Source organism: Etheostoma spectabile, chromosome 16 (genome assembly GCF_008692095.1).
Source record: "Etheostoma spectabile isolate EspeVRDwgs_2016 chromosome 16, UIUC_Espe_1.0, whole genome shotgun sequence".
In the NCBI taxonomy this organism is placed as follows: Eukaryota; Metazoa; Chordata; class Actinopteri; order Perciformes; family Percidae; genus Etheostoma; species Etheostoma spectabile.
The window spans coordinates 19,293,234-19,316,619 of NC_045748.1; the positions used below are offsets into that span (position 1 = coordinate 19,293,234).

The 23,386-nt window shown below is 40.8% G+C and overlaps 1 protein-coding gene across 3 annotated transcripts in view; it reads left to right on the forward strand.

Moving 5' to 3' along the window:
• Window positions 1-23,386, forward strand: part of unc5cb (unc-5 netrin receptor Cb) — a 120,187-nt gene that overhangs the window by 84,613 nt on the left and 12,188 nt on the right. The window contains exons 5-11 of one of the 3 annotated variants that reach the window (XM_032540373.1): window positions 8,870-9,050; window positions 11,187-11,354; window positions 11,634-11,798; window positions 15,524-15,580; window positions 18,347-18,538; window positions 20,534-20,896; window positions 23,160-23,247. In XM_032540373.1, coding sequence (XP_032396264.1) covers window positions 8,870-9,050; window positions 11,187-11,354; window positions 11,634-11,798; window positions 15,524-15,580; window positions 18,347-18,538; window positions 20,534-20,896; window positions 23,160-23,247 — 1,214 coding nt within the window. The remainder of the gene's footprint in view (window positions 1-8,869; window positions 9,051-11,186; window positions 11,355-11,633; window positions 11,799-15,523; window positions 15,581-18,346; window positions 18,539-20,533; window positions 20,897-23,159; window positions 23,248-23,386) is intronic. The other 2 variants (XM_032540374.1, XM_032540375.1) reach the window with 2 other exon arrangements.

Consider the following 23,386-nt stretch of genomic DNA (forward strand, 5'->3'; position numbering starts at 1 on the left):
CACACACACACTGGGCTGACTGTGGATGCCCTGTGTAGTCACATCACTTAATTTCCACACATATGTGCACATGTTGGATTACCAGCAAGGACAAAAACATGTCTGCATGCACAGACTTACAATAACATGCTGCCAACAACTCAACTGAGCACTGAAAGTCTATTTATCTATTCTATAGAGTGAACAGTGGGATTTTGGCTGACAAGCTAGCAGAAAAAGATTCACTGCTGATGAACTGGAAGAAGGACTCAGACGTTTGTGCTTCCTCTTTTCAAACATAATAACAGTGTTGTATCAGGAAAATCTTTTACTTGGGTTCAGAGACATTATATGACATACGCATTCTATTTTCATTGCTGATGGTACTAAAATTAAGTTTTACTTTTAAAATAGTGCCCCAACTAACATTATAATAGTTGCATGCACTGACATTTTTGGACACTTTGAGGTTGTTATATTTTTACTTTAATTTTAATAAAGATATTTTTGTTGAGATCAGCTGTAATTCCATATCCCCCCCCCCTCCACACACACACACACACACACACACACACACAAAACACACACAACACCACACACACCACACACACACACACACACACACGAACACGCACATTCTCAGAGCTACAAAGCCAATATTCTGGAGAATCAAAGCAAGTCAATCACAATTGGTTTTGATCTCCAATTACAAAGTGGAACTGCACCATTTGATGTTATCCAGTGTCAGTCTTGTGTTCCCTCTCTTTGTCTTCCCAATTTTCCGATGATTTACATTATAGGTTTTCACAATGGTTTACCACAGTAATGACGTACTGTGATTCTATTTAAGTGGTTTTGGAGTCTTTGTTGGCTTTCTGCAGTGGCTATTCCCCGGAAAACTAAACGTTATGCTGAATAATCAGGATTGCTCCTGTGATGATGCAGCAACCTTTTATACCAGAAGATATAAAACAGTTCCAATCATACATCTCAGAGGTTTTCATATATGGAGTTGAGTCTGAGGTATTCTGGCCCTATTTATGACAGGTTATTCACACTTGATACATTGATTTTCTGCTGTGAAGATTGTCCCTGAGTTGTGGAATACATATATACACAAACACACACACACACACACACATATACACAAAACACCCACACACACACCACACCACAACACACACACACACACACACACACACACACACGCACACACACGACAGACCAGGACAGACAGCAGGACAGGGACAGGACAGGGACAACAGACAGACAGACAGACAGACAGACAGACAGACAGACAGACAATAACCAGCCAGCATTTATTTTGGCTCTCCTTGGAACAATTACCAATGGAACTTTGGCCTCAGAGGACTGAAATACTGCAAGTGAGGTTTCTGAAATAACTCAAGAATTCAGTCATCTGAACCTCTTGCATGGTCTGAATACATTAGACACTCACCAGGCTCCCTAAAAGTCATTGTTACACATTTCCATGAACATGAATATTTGATATACAATTAATCAAAAGCAGAAGGAAAATGTAACTGTTGAGACTATTCTAGGAAGGAACGGAGAGGGAGTGATTTGGCAGGAAGGCTTTGTTTCTGTGTTATGTGGGCTTACTTGCTGGGTGCTGCCCAGTGATAAAGGTAAAGATAGGGATGGAAAAGTTTTCATCAGCTCAACACTGATCCTTCTCTTTGAATACCTCCATGAAGCTCATTTAATCAACATCTTAAGGGCCTCCACAGAAGTAACAGTGGCCTCTTTTCATACTCAAAAACATGTGGCAGGCTCATAAAATTGACTTAAATCTCCTTTTGTGAAAAAATGCAGCTTTATTGTTCCTTTCTCTTTTCTTCTCCCATGCCCTCAATCTCCCACTCCAATTGAGAGCACTTGTCACAGCACTGAGAGAAAGACAAGAGTTCAGAGGTGATGCAGCACAGTGAGCTGCTGAGCCTGTTTCCATGGAAGCAGGATTTTAATTCAGGCATCTCCTCAGTCAGCCGGGGTCCTGCCGTGTTATCATGGGTAACGAGTCATTGATGCTCTGCAGGGAAGAGGCCCTGCTGCCATGATTAAGTCCATTGGCTTTACCGAGAAGAAAGCCAGGAAGCACAAAGATCTTTACTTCACACTCCCTCATCCAGAGTAGTGAGACAACTAAGTTGGATGAATTTAGACAGCTGGGACTGCAGCCAGAGCCAAATTCAATGGTTTCACATGCAGTTCTGTGAATCCAGAGGGACTGTAGATGTTGTTATTAAGCTCAAATTATGTTTCCTTACTTTTTGTTATTGACTAAATGTGTCGATAATGACTCTCAATATTGAGTGCTATGTTATAAAATCTTATCCGACTTGAATATCTTGACTGTGGCACTTAATGGAGATCCAGCATCTACCTTTTCCCACACATCAAACCATGTAAATGTCAGTGATTGCTGTTGATTTTAGGTCCAGTTCCACTTAATAGGCGGAACTGCGCAAACGGCAGCTTGTCAGGTCACCTTGTCAAAAAATAGCCGAGTGCTTCCTCCCAGTCCAAATGCTGCATAGTGTAGTTATGAGGGGGGCCAGGAATGTCAGGAGTAACAACACTTCAGTGCCCAGTGAAACAGGAAGTGTGTTTTCATTAAGGTTACCCTTGGGAGTGTCAGGAGGCCAGACCAAATCCCTCTGGCAACCAACCAAAGATTGCCCTTCAGGCACTCACCTGTCAATCACTCCAGTTTCCCTGTGCAAAGGCTGTGATTTTCTCTAATAGCCCAACATTTTTGAGCTTTGTTGTCCTCAGTTAGGCACTTCCCTTTCTACTGTTACCTCCTATGGGTCAGGCCTTAACAAACACTTTACATGTACAACTTTGAACCGGAGGTAGTTTCTGTGCACATGTTCAATCGGACCACCTTTGAGAAAGAAAAGAAAATACTATTCATTACAGGACAAAGGAGCACTGCTTGGGGCTCTAGTAGTATTTGTGGTGTAAACTGATACTAGAAAGCAAAACCAAGAAACTACAACTGCAATACTTTTGGGGCTACAAGAACATCTTGTGCATTGAAATCCCCTATGTCAAAAATCACATTTCTGGTGGCTGCCAGGTGGTATTTTCATTTAGCATGGGAATGAGACACAAGTTTCATTTTAGTTTATAATGTCTTTGTCACTTTAAAATGATTTTTGAGCTGTTTACACTGAACTAGTAAACTGGTTTGAGCATTTTTTATCCCTACTCTTAAAAGTAGTTTTGTACTGTATACTGAGAGAGTTCTGACCTCTATCAGTGCTGAAAAAGCCCTCTCACTTGGTGGTGATATCAACTGAGCTTTTCTAAAGGCCAGAGGATTCTCGGGGAGACCAAGGACTGCAGAGTGTATCGCGCATTTCTCCAGCTTGCAAAGCTGCAGCCTCAGTAATGGTTTATAGTAGTTTATTATCTGATATTTCACATAAAAATGGTGTGTGTGCCATGCATCTCTGCAGCCAACTTGTACTTGTCCACCCACACTTGAATCTATCAAAAGATTTTGGCTTAAAAAAATAATGTACTGTATACCAAGCCAATTGGCGTGTTTTCTGTACGAATTTTGAGCTATCCACGTGTATGTCTACGCTGTAGAAAGCGGACGTAAACACACACGCAACTTGGCGTGTTATCGCGAGAAGAAAGTGATGGTTGAGTTTAGAAAACGTGACACACGGTTGGGTTTAGACAATGAAGAACCAGTTGGCTTCAGTATAAAAAGAAACCAACGGTTGAGTTTAGGAAACTTGACACGTGGGACGCGATCCTCGTTATCCTGGGTCAAAGTCCTGTGTTTTACCCATCCACCACCCTGACCACCCTTCCTACGTGGATTTTTGCTCTTTCATACCACTTGCTACAGCACAAATTCACATGCAATCGCAAGCTAATGTAAGTCAATGGAGGCCAAACAGCATTGATAAACGTGCTAAAAACATATGCTGTAGGTGTCTTGAAAACGAGCCAATAATGTGTCATACATACACCATTTCATGAGATCAGCCTGCATAGTCACAGTATCATCATTGAAATATAAATTACTTTTGTGGGCAAAAGATAATCAATATATCAAATTTTAAACAAATCCTTTCTTTATGCCTCAGTAACCAACAGACAAAAACAGAGTTGTAAAAACATAAACTCCCCCAACTTTATGGGGCTTGCACTGTAGGCGGTGAGTGATTCTAGCAATCATATTTTAAGAGGCATATGAATTGCGCAAGAGAATGGAGAGAGTTGCGTTACAGCAGTGAAGTGTCTATCTGTCCTTGGAGCTAGTTTAAGAAACGGCTCTTCTCCTTCAGCAAACTGTGGAGAGCTTAAGGCAGGACTAAGCTGGATGCGGTCATTACTCCTGGCTCGATTCTCAGTGATCCGTCTTCTGTATGGACACCTGAACCACTCCAGCAAATCCACTAACTCTGTTACCTCAACCTCTCTCCTTTGCCCATTCCCAACCACCATGCCATTCCAACTTCTCTACATACTGTACACCCTAACAAACACTCCTACAGATATAGATTCAGATACAAACAAGCAATACAGGCAAACACACACATACATTTGTTTTCATCACACCTTAAGATATCACTCCTTAGTGCATTTCAGCTTCTTAATATGTATACCACTCATATTTGTATTCTTGTCATGTAGGCAGATGCAGAGCATATGGCTTGTTGTCTCATAGTGAATGATTGAATTATCAGTTCATAACCTTTTGTGGCTCATTCTCCAGGTGTGTCTGTGGCGGATATATACTGTACTGTCAAAGAAGGTAAATTAATACATTACATTGGATAGTTAGTTAGTTAGTCCTAAAGTGGAGGAGCAGGAGAGCTCATAATGTCTTCACTTTCTCATACATTTCTGTGGAACATTTTTTTCCTCCACGTTCTTCCTTTTCACACCCCTCTCCACCCCCACACTTTGCTGTACGTTCTATTTCTGACACAACAGCGATGAGTAATGAATGGTTTTGCCTTGCACCGGTTTTTAACAAGTGAGTGGATTGTATACAGTGTGTTCTGTATATTGGTATAATTAGAGTTGTGCTGGCACATCATGGCAGAGCACTGAAACATCCCACACGATGGTTTCAGCCTGGTCTGCAGCCAGTTATGTTTGCTAGTGGGAGAAGAAGTGACAGTGGAGGGACACTGAAGTCCCACCATGGTGGGTCCCTCAAAGACCTGAAGGCTAAATGTGCATGCTCTGCTCTAGGATCCTGTTTTGACATGAATTACGTCACAATAAAGACACCACTTCCACAATGTACACCACTTCGTTTGACAGAATTCTTTTTCCAACCTGTCTATCATTTTTGTCGATACATTCCGGTCTGTGAATTTTCCAGAGCTCAAGAGAATTAGCTGTCTCATCTCAGTTGAATCTTTCTTCTTTGTTTACCTCTCACTTTAGTCTTTCCCTACTCACTCATTCAGAGTGTTTGCCTCTTCAAGACAAAGTCAACTCTTTGTAACCTTTTCCCTCCACTCCTTGTCTTTGTCTTATTCTGACATTGCCTTCGTTGCCTCTCAGTGATGACCAGATACTGCATTTTGGTACACTAGTGACATACTCCTGCTGCATGTACATCTGCTCTCCTTCTCACTCATCTATCTCCTTCACCTGTCTTTCTTTCTGTCTGTCTCTTTCTCTTCCTCTCTAGGTTTAAGTTTCCGTCATACTGTCTCTCTCTGTCACTTGGCTGTTTCCGACCAGACCGGAAGACTCCCTGTCTTTGACTGTTGACATGTGGCAATTTTCCTTCGTTAATGAAAAGAAATGTGCCAATTACCCCTCCGGATGTTTCACTGCCAATCAGACACTAACGAGCTGCGCGAGAGAGAGAGAGAGAGAAAGAGAGAGAGAAAGTGTGTGTGTGTGTGTGTGTGTGTGTGTGTGTGTTTACATATCTGTGCAAGTTTGTGTATCTCTGTCTGTGTGAATGTTTTAGTCTGTCGGCATGAGATAAAGTTGGACCAATGCAATATGAGATGTATTCTTCTGCTGAATTGTATTCATTTGAAATCTTTTCACAAGTGTGGTGTAGAGATCGGCTTACCTTTTCATCTCTGGTTTTATTAATGAGTCCTAATTATAGTTGGTGCAGAATAAATGATGGGTGAACTGTTGCTCACTTTTGCTCTCTCACACACACGTTCCCATTTCTGACATGAGTTCCTACCACTCTCTGTCTCTCGTCACTCCGTCTCCCTCCCACCCCTCCATCTGCGTTGAAAAGCTCCTTTGTTCAATTTTTAATTACCTTCTCATATAAAAGTGCTCTTGACATCTGAACGCAGTACGTTTGGAGAGGCTGCCTGTGTGATTGGTGCAAAATTGAATAACCACCTCTTTGTATCAGCTGTCAATCACTATTCGAAGAATTGACATTTTACTTACTAATGCCCTGTGCTCCTCACACACTATTGTGAGCTCTAAATAACAAAATATTTCTGATGTCAACAAAACCCATCGTTTCATTGTCAAATCTTTGTTCTCTGCACACAGAGGTCCTTTTCTCTTGTTATATTTGTTAGTTATTCAGTATTAAAGATGGGGATATTGTAAAACAAAAACAACCCTATAATCACTGTAGCCTCCTTGGAATCTATAATGTGTTGTGATAATAGTGCATCACTGCTGTCATTATATTGATTACATTTTTGAGTTTAAGACAATTCACAGGAGTTATTTACCTTATTATTAATGTATGTGTATAATGTATGTTATGAGAGGACCGTTTCTAAAAGATATCTTGAGTGTTGAAACCTCGAGGAGAAAATGTCACCAGAAGCTACAGTTTAGTGAGTTGTTATTGAATTTCGTCTGGTGCTCTAATCCTGAAAGTCATGACAGATGTCTAAGTGCCACCTCAGCAGATGTCAAGGCAGATTTGTTGCTATAAAACTAAAGCAGAAGCCAACTTAATAGCACAATACTTAAATTCCTAATTATATACACCTATCATATATGGACAGATTTTGTGATAAATTCCTGAGTAACCATTAAACAATGATGTGTTGTTAAACTGAGATTGAAGCATAATGATCCTGAATGTACAGTAGATTTAAATGAGTTGTATACAAGATTCAGAACAATAATATAGCAGCAAAGCTTCTCTGTTCTTTGCCGGGCCGGTCATTCGTGCATGTTAGTGCATGTGAGTCCCTCCCTTTGAAACTGTTGGCCCTCTTGTGTGCTTTATACTGCAGTTCTCATTGACTTGTGCAATAGCAGTTTAGGTCTAGAAAAAAAAATTATAAATAAAATGTATTATTATTTGTATAATGTATAAAGCTTCATAAAGTGTCTAGTTGTAAATTAAAATGAATTATCTGCTAATGTAAAGACATGCTTATCTTTCTGTGTGGCAAGTGTTAATGGCAACACCTACTGCTGTAGCATCATGTTGAGGAATGAGGTCTCTGAGTGTGAGATGCAACGCATACATCGCAACTTATGTCATCCAGCACTTTATTGCTTTGCGCTCATGTGTGAGAGAGGTTGCATTTCAGCTAGGAGACGGCTTGGGAGGCAATCCTTTCCTTCCTGGCTCTATGACATTGATTCAGCTAATACATGTTTATGGAGGAAAACAAACTCATATGCACCCAATCAGCAGAGGATGTATATCATGCTTCCAAAAGATTTACTGGAAACCTCTGCTGATATTGAGTTTGCATCCAGTCTTTGTTCATATGTACTTTGTCATGGGGATAGGTGTTATATGAGCTGAACAATGTTAGTGTTGTATGCATTGATTTGAAGGAGGGCTGAGTTGAAAGAGGTGTGTAAAAATTGTGTTATATTGAAAACATTTTCTTCTCAGCCTCTCCAATGTGTTCCCACTGGAAAAGAGACAGGCAGCTGAGGTGTGACGCTGATGGCGTCTTTGATATCCGCCATCTCAAGCAATCACAGACACTAGTGAAGCTGGTGATGCATGTAACTCAGTGCATGTCAGAATCAGCCCATCTTCTCTTTTGAGAAAGTTCTAACAATGCTGGTTGTCCAACAATGCCCAATGTGTTGTACATATCTGCACCAGTACATGCCATTTCTGTGTTGTTTCTTAAGCAATCTGACAACAACAGTGAGCCCGCACACCGTTTTGTCTTGACAGGCCTTATCACAGATTATTGTCCCACTTTTTTGAGATACTTTATCTCTCATGAAAAAATACCTTTTATAAACATCCTACTTATCTTTGCCTGTACTGCTCCTTAGGGTCTTATCTGTTATCAGGCCTCGCTTCTTATGGGATATCATAATACAGAGGAAGTTAGCTATTTGCTGGTCCTCCCAATTGCAGGTCAGCTCCTTTGAAGAAAACCAGAGAACCAGCAAACATTTTCTGGCTACTGAGTGTGAGACAGCATGTGTTATTCTTTTAGAAACTTTCAAAACCTTTACACCTTTTTGAAGAGAAAAAGGATATTGGTGATTTACAGTCAAATAAAAGCTCTAAATGGTCCCCTGTTTTGTGATAGCGCCAGGAGTTCAATATCCGTATCATTTAGAGAAATGAAACTCATAAGGAAAGGTCAGAGAGGCTCTCGGCTTCAGAAATTGTGGAGTTTTCTTTTCTCTATTGTCCGACAATGCTGCTGTTAGTGTAGTGTTTTGTTCTGGGGGAGAATAAAAAAGTGTGTGATAGCTATTGACTTTTTGTAGCAGGACCTCAGAGACGTAAACAATTGTGCTCTAATCCTGGCACTTGCTGCGATCTGAGAGGTTAGGCGCAGGCAAGAAAAACTATAGTTGTTTAAACACTTTGCTGTGATTTTACTACGATTTAATGAAGCTGTCTATCTTTTCCCTTTTTTATTGTGTTGTGCTCTTTTCTTTGTCTCAGGTGGAGTGGTTAAAGAACGAGGAAGTTATCGATCCTGCAGATGACAGAAACTTCTACATCACCATCGACCACAACCTGATCATCAAACAGGCCCGTCTCTCTGACACTGCCAACTACACCTGTGTTGCAAAGAACATTGTTGCCAAGAGACGCAGCACCACCGCCACAGTTATCGTCTATGGTAAACAACTACTGTCTTAACACTGAACAACAATGAGATCCAAAAAACAATTAGTCTCACTCTCATAGTCTATATCGATGATGCTCCACTCCCGGGATTTCTCCGGTGCTGCAGGAAATTCCGCCAGGTCACTCTCTTTTCGCCCAGATGCCACCTGTTGAAAATTCAGATTGGACAGATAGTCTAGCTAGCTGTCTGGATTTACTGGGCAGAGATCTGAGGAGCAGTTAACCATAGTCCTCAAAATTCTCAAAATGTTGAACTCCGGTTGATCCTGTTGTATGGCTAAAACAACTTTTGAACGTACACATGTTCGAACAAAACAAGTTCCTTCCAGAGTCTATTTTGCAACGGCACCATCATTATTACTATTGTGATTGTTTTAAAGAAATGCCAATAAACCCACATTTCTCTCACGTTTTTCTCCCATCCCAGAATGCTGTGTAGATTTGCCAGACCCTCCTCCGCAACACTGTGAAGGAAGGTCTGGCAAAGAGAGACTATACATCTCCTGACCTGCAAACTCTTCCTCCCTACTGACCACATGAGGGTTCAGTAGAGCCAGACCCTAGTGCAAGTGTTCAGTTCCTATAAGAAGGCAGCTCAACTTATTCATATACAACAAATTTCCAAATCATTCTGCATAAAGCAAATCCCTGTCTCTCTCCCTCAGCATGTAACATTCACTCATTTTGTTCCTGCCGGAAGGTGTGCAAGGATTGGAAGATTAGTGATTTTCTGAACTGTAGGCGAGGTGCTGATGTGGCGGTGCCATACTTAAAGAGACTCCTGCTGTGGTTTCACACAGACTCAACCACTGTTTCCCTAACATCAGCTAACATGACTGTTATAGCACAACATGGCTGTGCAGTTGGAACTTCAATGCCTGCTGGGGGCTGTGCATATTCAGACTGAATGAAGAGGTATTGCATGCATGTGGATGGATACCCACACACTAGACAAAAGTACACCAAGGTTAAGTTTCAAAACTATAATTTCCTTGTCACTTGTCACCGACTCATGAACATCGAGAATGATGTGGCTAGTTGGGATCAATTTTAAAGTGAGGTAGAAACAAAAACATAAAATTGTAAATCCAAGAGAAACGATTTCAGGGACAAAGTTTGCTGTCTGTGCAAGGATTTTCTGTCACTAACGCAGTCTATTAACGTTGAAAAACTGCTTTGATGTCAGCTTATCCTTGAGTGAGTACAACAAGCCTGTCTGTGCTTGCTTTTTTACCCAGAATGGGGTACTTTCCCCTTAATGCACATTTGTGCTGTATGTGAAAGTGCACATATTCCCCATAAAGCAGTATGAAAAAACCAAATCATGAGAGACAATTGTGTGTGTGTAATGAAAGGGAGAAGGACAGGCAATTTGTTTTTAGCCCAGTGGTTTCCAGTCTGACCCGCTACAAGGACACTGGAAACAGGAGCACAAGCCGGCAACAAAGGAGAATAACAGGGAGAGAGGAGATAGATCCATAATCCATGGAGGAAAGAAAGCAGACAGTAAAGAAATGTGGGGCTTTGGCTGTCTTCCCTGGAGTGCAATATTTTGGGCTTCACTCATAAGCATGTCACATTCGAAAGTCGGAGGCTCCAAGGGGCCCAGTTCCACCCTCTAAAATGCCACAGACTTGTTCTCAGCCACAAGCCCTGGTGTCACTCTGCACTGGATTTAGTCGCTGACAGAGATGGATGAGAGAGGGAAGAGAGGCATTAGGAGGAATCAGTGAATGGAAAATGCAGCTATCTGACCAGAATTTACTGTCTAGCTACATGGCAAAGTAACAACCCGAGATTTCAGGGTCAAAAATCAAAAACTGTAAATATACATTTTACAATGGGCAATGTATTGTGATGTCCAATACTAATGTACTGATAGGTTGTACTTTATTCTGTGTCTCTCTATGCTTTTACTGCATTTGTAATTTGTATTTCATTTGTTAAATTGTCTTTTATTTTGTCTTATTTCATGTATATTTCATTTCACCCCAATCTATGCATTTGTTTGGTTTTGTGTCCTTTTGTAAAGCACATTTTAACTTGTTTAAAAAAAATGCAACATAAAGCTAAGGATAAAGTGATAAAATAAACAGTCTGAGTGATGTTTTAACATCTTTTATTCTAGTGAATGGTGGATGGTCGACATGGACAGAGTGGTCAGTGTGTAACAGCCGCTGTGGCCGCGGTTACCAGAAACGCACACGCAGCTGTACCAACCCAGCCCCACTCAACGGAGGCACCATCTGTGAAGGGCAAGGCATCCAGAAACTGGCGTGCAATCCTCTCTGCCCAGGTATGGCATCAAATTACATTACACCCACTTAGTAGTGGGTGGAAAGAGTATAGGTGCACAAAAAACGAAATACATAAAATATGATACAACTCTACGTTTGCATTTTTCGTTCTGTTTGTGCTTCCACCCTTACGTGTGTGTCTCTCTCCCACAAATCTCTCGCTGTCTCAATCACCGATCCATGCACCCACGCACCCACTCATGCACTTGTTTCTCTTCATTTTCTCATTTTCCATTTCGTTCACTCTACCCCTGTCTGTCCCTTCTGTTGTGTGGTAGTGGATGGCCTGTGGACAGAGTGGAGTAAGTGGTCCACCTGTGGGACAGAGTGCACCCACTGGAGGAGGAGGGAATGCAGCGTTCCAGCACCCAAAAACGGGGGAAAGGACTGTGAGGGCATGGTGCTCCAGTCCAAGAACTGCACCGATGGGATGTGCATGCAGAGTGAGTATCCGACTAATCCTCTGCTACTCTCTCTGACCTGCCAACCAAAGGAATTACTTCACCCTTTGACTATGAGTTTCACTCTGCTCTTTCATCAACACGCTGTGTTTCACATCGCCACATAACACTCTCACCCTGTCTCTCACTCACTCTGTTTCACTTCACTCATACATAAACAATAAGACATGCTAAAACGCACTTCTTTCTGTCTTCTGCCCCCAGCCTTTTTATTTGCACATTCATAATACACAAAAGCTGTTGGATCAAGTGGCGTAAAAGCAGAAACCACAGCACATCTTTTTACTCTGCTGCAAATATAAGTATATGTTAAAATGAGACTTGGCCACATGGGGAATACTCTAAGTAATTATCCTTGTCACAGGCTAAGCATTTGGGAGTTATATTTAAAGAAATAATAAGTGATTATATTGTAATAATGTAAGGGGGGGGGGGGGTCACATCTATCAGGTTGCGTAAACTCTGGATTCCTCAGGACCAATGAGAGGAAACACAAGTACATGTGTGGCACATGTGTAGACTTGCTCCTTTTCCTGAGCTGGCAATTACATGTGTTGGAAAGTGAGCATGTATTGTGCATAATAATATTTTAGTCTTGCAATGATTTCAAAGTACACAAACTGCTCCAGGATTCAGCAGCATTTCTTTCACATAAATCACAATTCTTCAATTGGTTTTACTGTTTTGTTGCAAACAAAAAAGGCCAAATCCAGTTTATGGTGCTGCCAGATATTTTTCTGCAGGCAGCACATTGTTTTCTGCTTTTCTTTCTTCCAGCGAATTAAAAACAGCCAGGCAGTTCAGTTGAGCCAACAATCCTGTTACCTCTTCCTTATAATACATTCACAGATTGGAGTCATGCTGGAATGATGCACACGTGTTTGTGTGTTTGTTTGATACCTTGAACTTGATCTGCTAAAACAGTCTTAACCTTCTTTTCTGTGCCTGTAATGGCAAGAGAAATAGGTTGAGAAGGAAGTAGCCGGAAAGACTGCATATTAACTGTGTTCAACTCTCTGTCTAGTTTAATAAACATCCTCTCCAATAAACATCTTTGAAGGTGTTAGACCCACACACTGTCACAGATGCCTCCGTCCTGTGTATAACCTGCTACAGATGGTGATTGTGACACTAACAATATAACAGAGGCTGGGCTGCTGGATGTCTAGAATTTGATACAGCTGGTCGTCACTTTGTGCTGCTGATGGGAGATTTTGCTGCACTATGTGGTTTTAAACTGCTACCTGCAGTATGTATGTAGAATACTGGTCGTATTATAGGCTACGGTTGACATCACAATGGCAGTAAATATGCATTTATCAACACAGCTGGCCGATGGATCTACAGTACATGTCTCTATACAGTCAAACACTTACTCTACTTTATGTCCATATATATAAAGGACTGACAGGAAGCTATGACTTTTGAGCGTTGAGTGATTTCATTTAACGTTAGCGTCACAGGGAATGCATTAGCTGATTTTATAGCCAATGTCAGATGTCTACAGTGTATAGAAACATCAGGGAGCAATCTACAACAAAACCTACTCTCATTTGTGTTATTCATCTTACTTTAATTCCCTCTGCGGCACAACATAAGTTAACCCCTCAATTTCCACTCTTTGCAACTCAGCCTATCTAAAGCCTTAGTTTCCAGTAGATTGATGGCCAGTTTGCAGAGAATATAAAGGCATAATGATATAGATTTAGGATCATTTCAGGGATTGATTTTTTTGGAAGCTAAGAGGGTGAAGCCACTTATGTCAATGCTAATGACCATTTCCACTAGCATTTAGGAGAATGCCCCATTATCTAAAAGCTCACATTATGGCAAATATGATTGGGAATGGAAGATGTGTGCAATCTGAACTCACCTCGGACCGCTGATCTGCTCCCTCCAGTGCAGGGCTGGGATCTGAGCAAACACATGTCTGTGGATTCCATTGCAGCTTGATCTCATTTTCTGTTGTTTGAATTTATTTAAATCACTTCAATTGCAATCCATCGCAAAAATCCGGCAAAGGAATTTGATATAACAAGAGCTGGAAATAGAACTTGGGATGATATGCCTCCATTGATGCACAAAAACACAACTGACCTGAGTCAAAAAGGAGAGAGTTGTGTTATAATTTACTTTGCAGCTTGTTTATCACATTTAGGCTGTCGGGGAGTTTGGGTGTTGGAGTTAACAAAGTTATGTATCTACAGATTGATCTAGAGAGGTTGCACTCTGCCTGTTTAGATAGAACTTCCCAACTCTAATATAAGAGTATAGTTTTCACAGTTCACTGTGCCTGACCTGTCTAAATCTCTGTTTTGCGCTTCGTCTGTGCTCTGCCCTCTTGATTTTGAAGTTGTTTTCCAGGCCTTTGGAAATACTGCTTTCAGACATCACATTTTCTTGACATATTGATCTAGATAAAAGGGGGGTACCTACTCCAGCAAGGGCAAATGCTTTATGGCTATCAAACACCAGGAAATCATGACTCTAAGGTTCACTTCAACCATCCAAGAGCATGAGGTTAGTTACATTATAAAGTTTTGATTACATGTAAATATCTTATAATCATCAATTTCAGTGAACATAGATTCACCGCCAAGAAGTAGTAGAAGCAAAAATGAACCTTGACCTCAGCTTTGCCAGAATATGCTTCTCTGAGGTTGGAAATCTGCCACATTCAAGGAAGTAATGGCTGAAACACAGACAGTGATTTCCTGTACTATAAGCCCCCTTCCTTTCCAGCTCTGTGTTGTCAGTAAGGAATAATGTTTGTCTCTCTGGGGCTCTGAGGTTTCTTTTGGAGCCCACCCACTGAAGCATGCGTTTCACTCTAGCTATACTGTAGACTGACTGATGAATAGAAACTCTACAGGATGGGTTCAAATGGGCCATCAGTTAGATTGACCCTGACAGTCACCTCCTCCTGCTCCAGCCCAACTTACCCGTTGCCTGATTACACGAACACACCAGCCCCATCTATCAAGCCATTGATTTTCCTGTCGGTCCACTTGTCTGCCTGTGGCTCTCTCCCCCCAATAAGGACTTCATTGTTTGTATAGTTGTTTATGGATGTCCCAGGGAGACTGAATATTATGTGCGCAGTGCACTATCCATGGCTGCCATTCTACGCTGCTTTCCTCTTCACGTCAACATATAACCTAGCCACAACAAAGTCATCCAAAAGCCCAATTGAGGCCCAAAAACATCTATGGTGAAATGTCCTTCGATCTTTTTCCATTTCCTGCTTTCCGAACACAATTATACCTTATTTCCCATGCACTAACCTCTCCATCCACCTTCCAGTGACAGATGCAGGGCTGTTGGTTCTATTGCCTCTGCTGGAGTCCACACTTTATCAGTTCCACCATTCCCCTCACCTGCCAGCATCAGGCCTGCTGCTGCTGCTAAGGCACTAAGCCCAGTTGATGGATCACGCCACTCCCTCACAGATCCACCCCCCCCCACCCCCCCACCCCGCTCCTTTCATCCATCTCTATACTCTATACACCGATTGGGAGAGGAGGGGCCAAATCAAGAAAGATCGCTTCCCTGTGTCATCACTCCTACTCATGAGTTTGTTGCTGTCTCATTTGTTGAGTTTGTTTTTCTGTTGGCTTAAATTTGATTTTCATCATCCCCCTCTCCCTACCCCCTCCTTACCTTCCCTACTCTCTCTCCCATCCACAATCCCTTGCTTTCTTTTCAAGGTTCCTTCTATCAGAAGTCCTCTGAAGCAAAAGACCAGAGTGATTTTGGAAATTCATGTGAGTTTTTTTTTCATTTAATTTTTATTTATTTTTTACATTATTTCTACATTAATTCTTGTGTCTGTCTCTTATCTTCATTGGCAGGTTGTGTACAAGGAATTTGCAGTCACCCATAGTCCTTGATAAATTATTAGAAAACATTTTAACATCTTTTATAAGTGGTATATTTGCACTAAAAACACGAAAGGAAACAAACAAGTTTGCCATTTTTCTTTTATTCCCATCACTGTTTCATTATTATTTTTCTGTTTTTTTACTTGCAGATAACCACCTCAGGGCATTTCCTTTTTTGATTTCCGCGCTGTCCTTTCTCATAATGTGTCTCTTCTAGCCAGCTGCCTATTTACTATTGTCTAACTCAGAGCTGACAATGCCATTTAGCCTGTTGCTTCTCATGAACTGAGCCGTGAGCTCAGGCATTGAGTCTGGCAAAGAATTTGACCCACTGTGTCTTTCTCAGTGTATATAATATTCTCTCTCTGTATCTCCCCCTCCCCTTATAAATCTTTGCATCCTCCCAGAGAATTAATTGCTCAATAATTCCTTTCATTTCCATTTCTTGTACTTTTTCCTTTCCGACAGTGGCGCATGTTCAAAGGGATGTATTAATCTAAGTGATACATTTTAATGCGTACACTTAGCAGGTTGCTGCCTTTATCATCAAAGCGTGGATGGGAGATTGTTCGACTGAGAGGGTATATGTTAAATAACTGCAGGGAATCTTGGCAAAGGAAGCACAGTGAAATTACATTTTCAGACTTTCATCATTGGCTCCCTGCTCTGTTTTCAATTTGTGTCTGTGCTTGGTGACGGATTAGAGGCCATACATATACTGTATGAGGATATATCTTGACACTCATCTATTCAATGTGATGTCTCAGTTAAGGCTGAATAGAACATGTTAGGCCACACTTGTCCTTCCTTGGAAATAAGGGAAATAAAATCTTCCCCTGCCTCTTTAATTGGACAAGAAACCTAAAGAAACTCTCAACTTTTTTTCTAAATCCCTATGTTAATAATGTGAGCGAGAGGGAGTGCCCTGGTCAAGCTCATACCCAATTTCCTTTTAATAGAGATTTTCTAAGAGCATGAAATATAATGGATTTTAAACTGACTAAGTTGTAAATGGCGTACTTGTTTAATTAGATTTTAAAACCTATTTATGCATCTTAAAAAAACATCAAGTCATCATACTGCAACATCACAAGAGAAAAAGAAGCTACGCACTTTTACTCTTGGAGAGCAAAGATGTGCTAAAAAACACGTATGGCTCTCTACTGTCACAAAAACACTCTTCCTTCTCTTGCTTTTCTCCCTCTTCTCCTCCTTTGTGCACAAGAACACTAGAGACACAGATTGAGTGCCATCTGCATCCCTGAGACACATGAGGCTAATTTATACAAATGCTTGGATTCATGCATGTCCTGAAAGTGCTGTGTAGGGCTCTATGGCTGATGCTGCCATCTACTGGTGCAGAATTTGTTTGATTTACATACTGAAATGATCTGAAAATAGAAATGACTCTGTTATCAAAATAATTATTTTCTCATAAAAATAATTGTGTATACTTCATACTGTATGTCTCATAGGGCTTTGTAGAGCCCCGGCATTGACATCTACAGTGGGTATTCATACTTTGACGCACACATACAGGCTCACACACGCCTTCTGGCATTTTGTTACCATCTATAGAATAGTTTCTCCCCATTTGTCAACTTGTGACATTGAAGGACATTCTTTACCAAACACTATAGAGAGTTCAGACTGTCAGTAGACATCCATTTAAAGGTCTGATCGGTAATGAGTGCCTGTCTCAGTCTGCGATTCCAACAGCCACTATATCCATGCCAGGCCCGCTAATCACAGAGGTTTCTCCAGCTGGAAAGTGGACAGAAAGACTTTGCAAGGGAGACAGAGATGAAAGACAAATTGAGAAATGCAAGCTATCTCTAGATCTTATCTGCAGTGTGTAAGAACAAAGACAGAGACCGTCTCTGAACTCCAACACAGAGCACGGTAATTTGAAGATAAAAACATCTATATCTCCCGTCTTTGGAACTTTTGATCTTGATTCTGAGCCTGGTTGTTAGGACAGTGTGTTATTGGGTTGCACTGGAGCAGCCTTCCTTATTAATTGCGTCATTGTGCACAGAATTTATTGTCATTATATCTATTTTCTTAAATCTAATTAGCTGTATGATGCATGGTATACAGCCCCCTCTGGCTTCTTATAGGAAATATGAATCTCTTTGTAAAATCCCTGGTCATTATTAAAAGGGACCCACATGTCATGACTCTTGCATATGTTTAGCAGATTTCTTTGTGAATAAATTACATTTGTTTTCCCTTTACTATATGACAAAAGCCAAAATCGAATGTTAGATGGCAAAGCTGAAAGGAGAAAAATACATGAAGTTGTGCTTCACTCTCTACAGTACATGCATCATTATCTTTTCATTTGACAATTAAGGGTGTCCTATGTTATTAAATCAACAGCCTGATTATTTGCCACAGTGGGCCAGCATTAACCACATAAAAAAATAAGACAGGAGATATACTTGCATTTATTTTCCAGTAGATGGTTATTAATATCCGCCTTAATCTTAAAGCAGGATATTAGTCTGCTGATAATGGCTTCATCACAACTCCTACATGTTGAGAAAGAAAGCTGATGATGTGAATTTATAAGATCTTAAAAGACTATTTTTCTTTTTGTCTTTTGTCTCTCTCCCCTCACCCCTACCCCCCTTCCTCCTCCTCCAGTGGCCCCCAGTACAGATGATGTTGCTCTGTATGTGGGTATTGTCATAGCGGTGATCATGTGCCTGGTTATCTCTGTCGTCGTGGCACTCTTCATCTACAGGAAGAACCACCGTGACTTTGACTCTGACATCGTTGATTCCTCCGCCCTCAATGGAGGCTTCCAGCCAGTCAGCATCAAGACTGCCCGCAAAGGTGAGGCGCAGCATACATATGCTTGTTTTTGTGTGTTTGCCTTCATGTATGAGGGAGTGTTTGTGTGCACATGCTTTATGTCTTGTTTTCACATGCATTCATTATTTCTTGTCTTTACATCACATGTGATTGAGCTAATGAACATCAGATGGTGCTAGGGCTATAGTAATATTTATTATCATTTTTTGTGATACTTTTGATAATACAATTGTTCAGTTTCAAAACTGATTTCAAAATGTTAACAAAATTGTGATTTAAATCAGTAAATATCTGATTAAAGCATAATAAACAAGTTAACAAACCTGCCCGTTTTTGGTGCTTGACAGTTGTTGATACTCCGTGCTACAGACACGTTTCAATAGGAACCATTAGCAACCCATAGCATTAACCTGGTGATCTATGTTTGGCTCTGGCAGCACATGTTTTTTAGTGAGGATGTGGATGTAAATGTGGCCTTTTGACTGTAGATGAGCAGGGAGCTTGTGGGAGAAATACAGAAAGGATGTTTGTGCAGATTAGGTGATTAAACTATTAAAATGCTTGTCGTTGTGATGGCAGGCCAAACTATGCCCCTTAATTAAGGCATAATAAGGCCAGTCTGCATGTCGCATATTAAACTCTAATTAGATTTGGGCTGGTGACGCACAATTTAAAAGTACAACTGCAGAGGTGAAGACAGGTGGCAGTGAGCTGGCACCCGCCTCTAGTTGCCTCTAGTTACCCATATCTAAGAGGCTAATAACGTCCATTCAATGGAGTGATAACATTCAAAATGCGTGGAGCTGGACAAAAAGATTGCAGGAAAACAGACAGATCAGAGGAATTGTGTAGTAAATACTCAGTCTAAGATTTTAATAACTGAAAAAAAGAAAAACTGGAGAAAAAAGAAATAACGGATACAGGAAATGAAAGTTTTGGTATTTATAACCAAAATGGCCTCTGTCTGTCATTGTGAGACACACATCAAAGATATCTGCCAATGTAGCACTGAACTGATGAAGAACATCTGCAAGCAACAGGCAGACCCAAATTCAAAATCACTAAACATTTGTTGCAAAAGTAAACCAAAATGTATAAGGTTACCATTAGACTTGTTTAGCTGAACCACAACAATTATTGTGAGAATGTGGGATTGAGATGGATACTGATTGTTATATATGTTGTATATATATATTTTTTATTTTTTTTATTTTTTTAGCCTCTAGTTATTGACTGACGACTGAAGTTAGGATCATATGGTAATAGATAACAAATCCAGTCTGTATGCCTGTACTGGCAATGTCAACAAAATAATATTAGTTTATTTATTTTGTGCGATTGCTTAACCAGTGAGGAGCTCAACAGATTAACTTATTTAAAAACAATGCCGAAACTTTGTTTTTCTTTGGACTTGTGCAGGCTTGAGCCATTAATAAAATGATGTACTAGTTATTGATGCTTTATAAAGCATTACCAATAACACAAACACTAATGTAAATACAATACTACAACTACTACATTACCACAAAAAATGATAATAACAATAAATAATTATTCTGGCCATGTCTTGTCTTATTTGAAAACTTTTTGTGACTTACATTGACATTTGTATCATGTGTTGTTGGGGGTTGGAGGTAGTGGAGAAGCTAGAGGACAGAGAGCTCCCACTGCCATCGCTCTACCCACTCAGCCCAGCTATTGAACATTCATCCTTCTACCTACTGGGTAAACTGAGCGTTAGTGATGCCATCTGTTACTCATGAATCACAGCTGTGCCTATAACTTCTCAGACTGAGTAATGTTTCTTGGTGGTGAAGTGGACTTCCCTAATGAGTGAAAAAGAAATTAGTGAAGCCAGGCAGCGGATTGCTGCCAACAATTCAGTTCCGTGTGGCTATTTTGGTTTCTAGTTAGTTTCTTACCAGTTGTCCTAGTTGGAAAGAGCATATGATTGCCATAAGACTTTTCTTAAGACATTTGCTCCTGTTGACCTGGTCACTTTCTTTTCTTTTCCAGCTGATCTCCTAACAGCACCCCCTGACCTGACCTCAGCAGCCGCCATGTACCGTGGCCCCGTCTACGCCCTCCACGATGTGGCTGACAAAATCCCCATGACCAATTCCCCTCTGCTGGACCCTCTTCCCAACCTGAAGATTAAGGTGTACAACTCCTCAGGCTTAGTGACTCCACAAGATGACTTGGGAGGGGAGTTTTCCTCTAAATTGTCACCTAAGCTACCACACTGCCTCCTGGACAACAGTGACAGCACGATGGGCCGTCGCACACAGACCCAGACGTTGCTCCGCACCAGGGATCCATCCTGCACAGCACTGGGCTCATTCAGCTCCCAGGGGGGACACCTCATTGTGCCCAACTCAGGTTTGACCAGACAATGAGAGAATGTGTTTTTACATTTGTGTCTCCTGATCTGGGATTCAGTACATTTATATGTTTAACCAGGCAAAATCTGTTGCATATTTTAAAATTTTCTGCGATAAACATAGTACCATAAATAAATAAATGAGTTCTTATTCATGAAAGAGGGATCTGCAACTTCAAACAAATTCCTACTTTATCTTAAAACTCATTAACTCTCGTTTGTCTGTTTTGATTAGAGCAGCATGTTTTCTACGCAATGGCTCTCCTTTAGGTGCTTTACATGCTCTTCCTCTCAAAAGCATTTAGTGAAATTCATGTGCATGTGAGAACATTTCAATGTGTGTGTGCACATGTTATGGAGAATAGATCATCCATCAGCTCTTTCATCTGTGTGGCCAGTCAATACACAAAAATACAAAATACAAAAAATACAAAAGAGTACTGGTATGTTTCTAATTTGTAAATTTGTGACTGTAAATCTTCACAAATGCTTACTAAACTGGATTGAAATACACTATAAATTTTGATCCAGATGTATGAGATCTGAGCTGCTTCTATTATACCTTACCACCTTTACCAGGGCAACCTTTACACACACAGACGTGACCTTGAAACAATATGCTAAACCTATGCAACCTATCAGCGTGTTGACTGCTCACAATATGACAAGGGCTGATGGATACCTAAGGTGTGTGCACTGGAAGTACTGAAGTATACTGTTTCAGGGAGCTTACATTTGCCATGCTGTCCTCACTTCAAACACATGTGGGCTGCTTGTAACATGCCACAGATGCATGTTGACAGGCATAGACAAACTAGCATAGACATTAAAGGATAAACTCACTTCTCATGTTTCTTAAGTTTTTCCTTTTTCCGTTTTGATTCCTGTAAAAATGTTCTTAGCTGCTAGTTGGACTCAGCCACCTCATCATGTTACATAGGCAGAGGCAAAAGAAGGAGCACATTTGATATGTGATCAGTTTGTGTGTCTGGGTAATGAAATATTTTGTGGCACCATCAGTGTGGCTGTTTGGTATTTTGCATCTTAAAATGCGTTTCCCATCTCTTTGAAGCTTTACTGTGAAGGAGAGTAGCAGTGTGTGAGACGTTCCCCTGGCAGAGTTGTTGCAAGAGAAGCTGTCTGTCACCTTTTGAAAAGTTCTGTACAAGGACATGGGAAATCAATGAGCTATCTGAGAAACCCCTACAGAGAAAAGTCTGTGTGTGTGTTTGTGTGTTTGTGTGTGTGCGTGTGTGTGTGTGTGTGTGTGTGTGTTTGTGCACGGCATGGGAGAATGTGGGGGGTAGGGTCCTAAAAACACATTGGACAGGACATCAAATCAATCTGAGATGGAAAAAATGTAAATCATGCTGGCTGCAGCAATATGGGAATGCTATGACGAGTAGAGAGATCATTGATTTTTAGAAATGAAATGTCACGCCATTTCCTGGTGCCATAGGAGAAGGCAATAAAGTGCCATACGTAGTTTTAATATGTGGTGCTGAGGGGAATTGGGATTATTACTATACCTCTCTAAGAAAGAAATATTATGACTATCCATTGGGGCTTTAATTGCTCTGCTGGTGCAAAAGGCTGAGTATTAAGACTTTTCACCATTTCAAAATATACATTTGTACAAGGGTGCCTGGGTAGCTCACCTGGTAGACTGTGTACCTATATACAGAGGCTCAGTCCGCAATGCAGGGGCCACAGGTTTGCTTCCGACCTGCAGCCCTTTGCTACATGGCATTGCCCCTTTCATGTCTAAGCTATCCTATCCAATAAAGGCCTAAATTGCCCAAAACACGTCTGTAATTTTTATCATAGGTACACTTCAACTATGAGAGACAAACTGAGAAAAAAAATCCAGGAAATTGTGATTGTGGGTGACCAAATACTTATTTTCCACAATAATTTACAAATAAATTCTTTAAAAATCCTACAATGTAATTTCCTGGATTCTTTTTCTCATTGTGTCTCTCATAGTTGAAGTGTATCTATGATGAAAATTAGAGACCTCTCTCATCTTTGTAAGTAGGAGAACTTGCACAATCAGTGGCTGACTAAATACTTTTTGGCCCCACTGTATGTTTTAATTTTGATAATGGTCAAATGTCTCTGACTGTACTCTCACTGACTTAACAAAAGAAATCTATTAAACACAATCATGACAGCACAAATTGATAAGACTCCTCTGGTCAACCTGACAAGTCAAAACTCTTATATATATATGCCTGTTTTGTCTGTTTTTGTGATCCCCAGGAGTAAGTCTGCTTATTCCAGCAGGGGCCATTCCTCAGGGCAGAGTGTATGAGATGTATGTGACGGTTCAGAGGAAGGAAAACATGAGGTATGCAGTGCCTCCTGCCACATCAATGCCCCAGAGTTTTGTTTAAATCCTGGCAGCTTCGCCATGTCACACATAACACTGAGACTGCTGTCACTTCATCACTAAACAGCATTTGTGTGTGTGTGTGTGTGTGTGTGTG